The sequence below is a fragment of the Silene latifolia genome, chromosome 11 (genome assembly GCF_048544455.1).
Source record: "Silene latifolia isolate original U9 population chromosome 11, ASM4854445v1, whole genome shotgun sequence".
In the NCBI taxonomy this organism is placed as follows: Eukaryota; Viridiplantae; Streptophyta; class Magnoliopsida; order Caryophyllales; family Caryophyllaceae; genus Silene; species Silene latifolia.
Genome location: NC_133536.1, coordinates 203,498,422 through 203,507,699, shown reverse-complemented (window position 1 = coordinate 203,507,699; position 9,278 = coordinate 203,498,422). Strand labels below are relative to the sequence as shown.

The 9,278-nt window shown below is 38.0% G+C and overlaps 1 protein-coding gene across 1 annotated transcript; it reads right to left on the bottom strand.

Moving 5' to 3' along the window:
• Positions 1-4,819: 4,819 nt before the first annotated feature.
• Positions 4,820-7,829, bottom strand: LOC141612369 (large ribosomal subunit protein uL10-like). The gene is made up of 5 exons (XM_074431132.1): positions 7,334-7,829; positions 7,170-7,238; positions 6,039-6,137; positions 5,417-5,809; positions 4,820-5,137 (listed from the first exon to the last, which is right to left on the bottom strand). Exons 1-5 carry the CDS (start codon positions 7,589-7,591, stop codon positions 4,994-4,996), a joined length of 963 nt encoding a protein of 320 aa, XP_074287233.1. The 5' UTR covers positions 7,592-7,829; the 3' UTR covers positions 4,820-4,993.
• Between the last annotated feature and the right edge of the window lie 1,449 nt (positions 7,830-9,278).

Genomic DNA, 9,278 nt, shown 5'->3' with positions numbered 1-9,278 from the left:
AAAAAGGGAGAGAGGACAAGGTGGGGCACCCCTCATGTGTTTCTCATTCACCTCTCAATGGGCATTTTGTGAGAGGAAACGGTATCCGTCACAAGCTTGTGACGGATATCGTCCGTCTTCAATGAGATTTTGTGCCTCATGTTAATGTTGGTTGGTCAAAGTTGCAAAACCTATATAGCAATGTACAACTCGCATCACTTGTTTTAGCGTGGTTAACAAAATAACCGATTTTATAGTCAAGTGAATATAATGTATGTATTACTATTTTTTTAAGGAGAACTAAAAGCAAATGACTTCCACTCTCTATACTTATTCGAAAAACTAAAATAAAATTCCCTTTATAAATCAACCTAGTTTTCATTCATTATATAACAAAAATAGGAACATCTAACTCAAATATGTTCTCTATACAAGAAAAGGGATAGTGCGATTGTCCCTAACAAAATCATACGACCTTGACCTCATAGCCTAATATCCTATGTTTCTAGACCAAGAATATTAAAATATTCCATTACATAAAATTTGACATAAATTTAATAAAAAGTCAAAGTTAGGGGTGATGCACCACGCACCGGTTTGTATGTAACAACACAAAATCTCATTGAAGACGGCGATATCCGTCACGAGCTTGTGACGGATACCGTTTCCTTTCACAAAATACCCATTAAAAGGTGAGTGAAAAGCGTAAAGCGCGTGTCCCTCTCCTTTTTGTGAGAGGTTTTGATTTGTGATGGGATTATACACAGTCAAAGTTAAGCGACGCTTTGATGTAACAAAGATCACACAATCTCAAAAAATGGTTGATATGATATTGAAAATGGGCCATGAAATACGCGGTTAGACATGTGATGAGCCTCTCCTTTAGGCGCCATACCAATTGGATTCAACATACATACATGTTGTGGACTTGTGGGAAAGTGATGGCTTTGCGTCATAATTTACAAAAGATCATGCTTATCCTTTATTATTCTTTCTTTCCCAACGTTTGGAATTTTAATGCTACCATTTTTACAAGCATATTTGTCCATATTCATATTCCCATCTTCTCTACTATTTCATATGATCACGTACATGCTCTTTCATACCCTTGGTGTTTGGTTCACCCATATAAGTATGAGGTATGAGTTTAGAATGAGTCAAACTCATACTAGATGTTTTATTTGGTGAAAATATGGATTTTTATACCCATACCTCAAACCCATGAGATATGAATTTCTCATACCCAATGAGAGGGGGTGAGTATGAGATTGATACCCATGAGTATCAAATTAGAAATAACAAAGAAATTGAAAAAAAATATTATATATTATAATTAAAATCATTTATATATATTTTTGATTAAATCTTTATTTACATGATTTTATGATATTAAAAATAATTATTAAAAGTATTGTATTTCAAAGATTATTAATTACGATTGATTCTAAACCCATACCGCCCGTGAATGAAACAAACACAAGATATGAGGAATCAAGTTCCAACCACATACCACTCAGGTATGATTCCTAATTCCAAACGCATACCCACAAACGAAACAACCACCCCCTAAATGTGTTAGGGTGTTTCTTTTCCCAACTTATCCATCCACAAATATATATTTGTACTCCATCTGAATAGATGAATTGTTATCTATTTTTATTAGACCTAGTAAAATTGATCGGACCTAAATGACACGATCTGCATAATCGACCTAACATCTGAACTCAAGACCTGAACTTGACCAGACCTCGAATTGACCTGATCGAATATAACCCGACCCAAATATTTACAAATAATTTGATAATAGTTGACTCAAAAATGACCCGAACTCGAAATTACTCGCCCCGACCCAAAGTCTACAGACCCGAAATGATCCGACCCGAAATTGACTTGTCTAGCCTAATTTTCATCATAGTAGGGGTGGCCATAGAGCTAGACCAATGCGAGCTGAGTCAGCCGAACTGAGGGGTAGGGGCCTATATACGACGCTACTTTTCTTCAGTGTCGGGCTGAGCTCTGGATTTAGTGGTCCGAGCGTGGCCCAATGAATGGCGGCCTGGACGGGCTATTCTGGGCTTGCTTTAATTCCTTTTTTTAATGCAAGAGCGGGTCAGGCTAAGCGAAAACTGGCACTAGCCCAGCCCGGTAGGGCATTCGGTCGGCCACCATTTTTTTGGCCCGACAACGTGAGCTGGGCCATACCAGGTCGAGCTAGCCCGGATCGTTGGCCAGCTCTAGTCGATAGTTTACTATTTCTCGTTTTAATTGAAAATTGGTAGTATGTTAAGTGGATGGGATAATATTAATAACATAAATAGTTAAAAAGGAATCATGTGAAGTCATAAATACATAATCCTTATCCAATATTCTCTGGAAATTTTAATGGTAGCATATATACAAGCATGATTGTCCATATTCTCACCTTGTAGTATTTCATATGATCACATGCTCTTTCATGCCTTAAGTTTGTTGGATGTTTTTTTTTACCTTATCCATCCACAAAATAAATATGTAAAGATTCTATTCTAGAAGTAGAAAGTGTGCCAAGTTCAATGAGATGGTTCTTTATGACTTGGATAAGAGTATGGGAATAATATAGGAGTATGTTTTTAGATGCAACTACAAACACAAATTCTTATTTGAAGCATGAGATTCTTGTCCTATTTTAATTTTCATTGTGTCACGTATTCAAATATGCTCTTGTTTTGTACAAAGTAATACACTACTTCACGTAAGAAATTGGTGATTTTTGTAGTCCATTTATCTTCAACTTTAGAATTGTTCAAATTAACGTATTATAAGATCGTCTTATAACTTAAGACTTAATTCGCTTTACCTCAATTGATCAGCTCCTACAACAAAGACAAGGGGATATGATTTGGAAAGTTGCCTTTTACATTTACCATTATTTCTTAGATTGACCCTAGTTACAACGTCATAGACTCGTCGTAATTCTAGGCGTGTCTATCCAATAAGAAAACTAGAATTAACAATATTTTATGTATATAACCAAGTATAACCCAAGTACGGCGTATAATAAAATAGAAGAAAAACAGGTTTTTTGTTGGACAGGTGTACCATATAGGGAATATGAGTCTATGACGACATGATACATCTATCATCCGATATCGAAAATTTAATGTGACTAAACATAGAGACAAAGGGATCAATTCCAACGTGTAGCTAAATCTCATCCAACAATGTTTAATTTCCATACAATAACATTTGGTGCTCATCCATCTTGAGTTTAGTTTGATTAAATATAAGCACAAGTCCAGGTTCATGAATGTAAGTTGCGACATAATAAAGCCGTTGATCCACAACCGTATATAGACGGAATTGGGTTCACATAAAAACTTAAATGCCAACCTTATATATTGATTGATTAATATAACGAACTTGATTGATAGAAACTTTGTTTGACGATTATAAAATGAGACGGTCCCTTTACAAACTTTGCGGAAGCGCATTGTATGAACTCTAAAAGAGTTGTCTAATTGGCGGCTAAAATATGTCACTTTCTTGCCTCCAAAAAGTCTAATGACTATGTTTAAGGAGACAATTCATTGATCGAAACATTTACATATGTTGCGTCATCAATCTTACGAGTATATTAATTAATAACTTATCTTGATCGCTTCTGCCGACGGCCTCAGACCCTCGGTTGAGGAAGGATAGTTTAACATTGCTTCCGGGAGATTAACAAAGTCGCTGATTTTATGGTTTATATTGGGCATTCTTGTCCAACTCTTTAAAAGTTGTTTGAAAGTCATTGGCCACAACTTACCCCGCTCATCCAAAAAGATAAAATAGATTGATCATATCCTAGAGTATCAATCTAGTTTTCTTACCTTATAAAAAACAAAACAAAAAACTACTTCTCTTATTAAGTAATAAACTGATACTAAAATTTACTCCCTCCGTCCCGGTCATTTGTTGTCCTTTTGTTTTGGCACAAAGACCAAGAAAAGAGGAGAGAGTCAATTACTAAATGACATGTGGATCAAATTGATTGTAAATGAGCAAATTGTTCATCAAATGCAATCCTAAAATAGAAAGGACAACAAATGACTGAGACAACCAAAAATGGAAAAGGACAACAAATGACCGGGACGGAGGGAGTAATATTTTAATAATAGAAAATGTTATATTTAATAATCGAACCTCATCGATAAAGTTCTAGAACCGCCACTGTGGATAAGAGAGATCGCACTTTAGAGGGATAGTGCAAAGCACACCCGAGTCGGTGAGCTATTTGTCAGCTCCTTTGCTTAATTTCATCATGAATAAATCAAAAGTGTAAAATAATCTGACTCTGGATACAAGGGAGAACAATGTACATACCTACACGGTATCGAACGATACACGAGACGAAACCCAAAAGATAGACTTAGAGGCGTTTGATTGGGGGTCGCCTACACTGCAGCCTCTACTGCCCTACAACCCCTCACCCTTAGTCAAAATCCCCATCATAAACACCACACAAAAGATAGACTTAGGGGGCGTTTCATTGGGAGAGTTTTTAGAGACTTTTAGGTGGTGTTTATCGTGGCCCATCCTACTGTCTCAAATACAAATCCTGAATAGCCCAATATTAATTTATGAAGAAGGCCGCGGCTTTATCGTCCAGTGCCAGGGGTGCACTTCAGGTGAGCAATGGGGTAAAACAAGGGCACAAAATCCAGCAACTGCGAGAGGAATCAATCCAAGACCTGCAAGTCCTCGACTAGTCTAAGGACAATCTCATATCTCATCTCACGCTTTAGTGAAAGATGAACAAATGAATCGGACACAAGGATTATAATTTTAGATGGAAGGCAAATTCCGATAAACACCATGGTAAACAAACAGCTCAACATCTAGTATAATCTTTTGGATATTGAATGCTAGAAAATCCAAACACGAAACAGAGATAGTACTAGCTAGTCCAACTCAACAAAATAAACCAGCCACGAGACATAACGACTCACTAATGGCAGAGTAGCGGAATTAAAACAAAAAAAAAAAAGATAGCTTAATCGAAGAGGCTGAAACCCAAGTCCTCATCGGATTCATCCACAGGCTCATCCTTCTTCTCTTCTTCCTTGGCAGCTGCTCCTGATGCACCACTGTCTGCTGCTGCAACTGGTGCAGCAGCTACTGCAAACTTGCTTGGATCCTGCACAACCCATATACCGTATACGTGATGAGCATCCATAACAAATTAAAGATGTTCAGAGAAAAGTTCATTTGAAATCGTGTCACAGTTAATCTAAAATGGTCACAAACCTCGTTAACGGATTTACTAATATAATACAAGGAGTCACTAAGTATCAACAATAATCATCGTCAACAATAATATGGCAACGGCATTTGTCTAAATGGGTCACTTTCATCTTCAGAGTAAAGGAAATTATTGAAATTGAGCATGAAAAAAAAGGGAGGCGGGATTGCAAACCTTGAGGAACTCCTTGACTTGCTCAGCCTGAGGGAAGTCATACTCGGTAGCAACAGCAATGGCCAAGACATTCTTGTACCCATTGATGAACATGTGAGGAGCAGCAGCAAGGGTAGGGTATGAGATCCCGAGGGCAAGTGCTGTGACCATGGATAAACCACTGGCGAACTTCTCAAGGAGGTCCTCCTCTGTCAGGTCAAGAACATTCGGGCTAAAGACTGACCCATTGTCATAGACAGACTCAATGTTCAGACCGTAAGAGAAGGGCCTGATTCCAAGCTTAGCAAGCAAGGCTGCCTCAGAAGAACCGACCTTTTCACCCTTCCTAATCAGCTCAACGGGGGTGATGATTTCAACAGTACCCTTGTTAATCTTGGTGGGAATGTTGAGGACCTATCAGAGAGGACTCAGGTTAGTTTCAATAAAAGAGACTTATAAATTACAAAAACTTGCTGTACATGAGATAGAATTAGACGTGAGCCCAACCCTAATATAGTAATATCAATCGTATAATTAAATGGGATCACAAAAGAAGTTCGATTGAGCTCACATGTAATATCATCTCGTACAGGATAAATTAACTAACAGTGTGAAACGCAGCAGATATTAATGCAGCACAAACCTGGAAGAAGGATGTCTGAGATGGGTCAAGACCAGTGTTGCCAGGTGGGACGACAACATCAATTGGGGCAACCAGTCCAACACGAGCAGGAGCTCCAACCTACTCATACAACCAAAGCAAGCCAGGTTAGAAATACAGCGTAAGTCGACATAGTCAGATCACTTTAATAAACATAATGGAAGGTTGAAGGGAAATTCAGTTTCAAATGTTACGGGGGCCTAAACTAACTATTGAAGAGTCACGATAAAAAGTACTCATAAAAGGCAGCACCACAAAGCCATGCATGATAGTTTCAGGGACAGCAGACCCTTCTAAGTCGTACCAAAAACCCAGACAGCAGATGAACTTTGTCATCAGTCACCATATCGAGGATAAATTAACTTTTCTATGGAAAAAATGCTTCCAAATTTGATTCCAAAGTCTAGAATCATCAAAAATGACGTAAACAAGTCAGCTATTGAGCTACACCATCCAGCACAGTAACAAACAGACATTTACTTGATCCAATAACTAAGATTTCGAGAACTACAAAAAGACAACATCATCAACAATACAATCATGTGGCTCTTCTCACAATGAAGATTGAGACATGAACACCACTATTATACCATCATAGGCAAACGACAACCGAAAAGTATAATCACAAACTAACAATCACTACTCTCATCCTATGTCCAAGGCATCGTTTTTTACAACCGAAACTCTCTTAACTGAAATGAACTTATAGGACGGAAACTGAAATGAGTAAAAAATGAATTGAACTAAACCACGAAAACAAAATAAGTCAAAAGAACCAGGCCTAACTCGATATCAATAAGATCATTTAATCATCAAGCTCATTTACTAGTACTACTAACGAATCAAAACCTAAACTGTGTTTTTATGAATAAACTATTCCGAATAACGACAAAAAAGAGATGCTTGATGATAAGCATTATTCTATCAATCAAATAAACCATTTTACAATTCAAGTGAGCATAACTCTAAACATTCTGAACATTTTTGCATTGCCAACAACACATTTACTCAAACAAATTGTTAATTCATTAACAAATCCTTTGTGAGGGGGTATTCGAATCAAAGGTAAACAAATAAACGAGACGGGCAGAGTACAGTGATAAAAACACATACCTTGTACTTGGCAATTTCCTCCCTGACTTCCTTCAAATCTCCCTTAGTAAAGATCAACCCGACATTTCCCTACACACCAAAAAAAAACAGAAATCTCAACACCAAACACAAACATTAAAAACAAACAAAATTTCAAAAAATCATACTAAGAAATAATTAATTACCACTAGCAAGGTAACAAGATTCAACAAATCAGAATTCCCAGTTTTCTCAGCATGAAGCTTGATCGTCCTCTTCATCATAGTATTTTTACCCATCAACACAACTGAATCTCCTCTCAAACCCTTTCTGATTCCCTGTAACTGAGTGGACCCCACGTTGTCTGCTGACGCGATAAGCACCTGACTGAACTCATCAAGAAGGTTGCAGAGTTTCTGGTCGTATGCTATCTTTTTCTGTGCCTTGGTTGGTTTCACTGCCATTTTTTACTGCGGTTTTTTTGGTAAAAGTTGGTGGTAGAGGTAAAAAAAAAAAACAACAAAATCGAGGGCCAAGACGAAGTGTTTTGTCAAGGCGGACAGCAAAACGCCGTCGCTTTAACCTCAAGGGATTTGGGAACGGCAAGGTGGGGTGGAGTGGTGTTAAACCCTAAAAGAGGCGATTTTGGTGTTTTAGGTTGGGGAAGTGGTGAAATGTTGGGGTTATATAGTGGGGTTGGGGAAATGAGGATTTGGGTTTTGATGTTTACAAGATGATTATGGGCTTATGGCCCATTAAGATTTTTTTTTTTTTTTTTTTAGACGTAGAAACTCGCAACCGCTACTTTTGGTGTGTACTGGGTAAACCATCGGGTATACATGATAGCCTATAAACCACGTATATCAGGCAAGTCATCCGAGGGTAACATGCTCGAAAATCTATAAGAAAATATTAGTTTGACATTTAGTATATGATCTCTTTCATGTAATTTTGGCCCAACACGAGGGACGTCATTGAAAGTGATTGTGTACAGGTTATTAAAGCTCTGAAGAAGAAGGCTAAAGGAAGGAGTATCTTTTCGTTAATTTTGGACGATATTTTAGATTTATGTAATGCTTTTATTTCTGTTATTTGGCCGTATACTAGTCGCGTAAACAATTGTGTAGCGCATGCCTTAGCTCATATCAAACCTAGAGTAGTTGGTATATTTTTGTGGTCGGATGTTTTACCTCCGGTTGCGAACAGTGCTATACTATTTGATTTATCGTTAATACGGTAATGCCTTCGGGCTGTAACCCTAAAAAAAAAAAAGTAATTTTGGCTCAAAGAAAGCATTCTCTTTGTTTCAGTTATTTATTTACCTATTTTATTTCGGATGTCTAATTTAATTATTTAGTTAACTTTATTTAAAATTGATGGGCATATTCTGCACCCGCTGACCGAGTCAACACATTGAGCAAGGTCAAAGATATCCACAACAAGTCAACGACTTAGACAACTAGCAACGCAATTGACTGTCGGCTGCTTCTGTCTCTTGTGCCTCGGCTAGGACAGCTAGCCAGCCGGGGCACACATCCGCGAACTCACATCCAAGACCCCTCGGCGGCGAGTCAACAGGGCCCGCCGGCCTGTCATGGGTCCCTCGGCCGAGGGTAGATAAGTCTTTCCACCTGCTAGCCACTTGGCCACTACGTGACAAAAGGTGAAAGTCTATAAATACTCCTCAACCCTCATTGAGGAGAGGATCCATTTTTTAACCTAAGAATCACTATTCATCTGGTAATATCTTCCTTATCTCTCTACAATATATACTTCGCCAAGTAACAACAACTTATCTCTTTAAGTTTACTGACTTGAGCGTCGGAGTGAGTTCGCTCGGTCCAAAGCCGAGTTCTCAGTTTGTTCATCGTTTCAGGAGACCGCGAGGAGGATTCAACCAAAGACGTCATTCTACAAGCACGGGTGGTAACAAATAACTGCTCTGGAATTACACCCGGAACAAAAATATTTTTAATGAGTAATTTGATCATCCAATTACATTATTGTATGCTTGCCATCCATTAACTATGATCACAAATAACTTTCTCCTTCATCGTTAGGGGTAAAAACAAAGGTAAATAAATGACATGTACAGAGGGAGTCGCTCAATATCTTTCAGTGTTGTAATATAAGAGCCTAACAGGGAGTGAT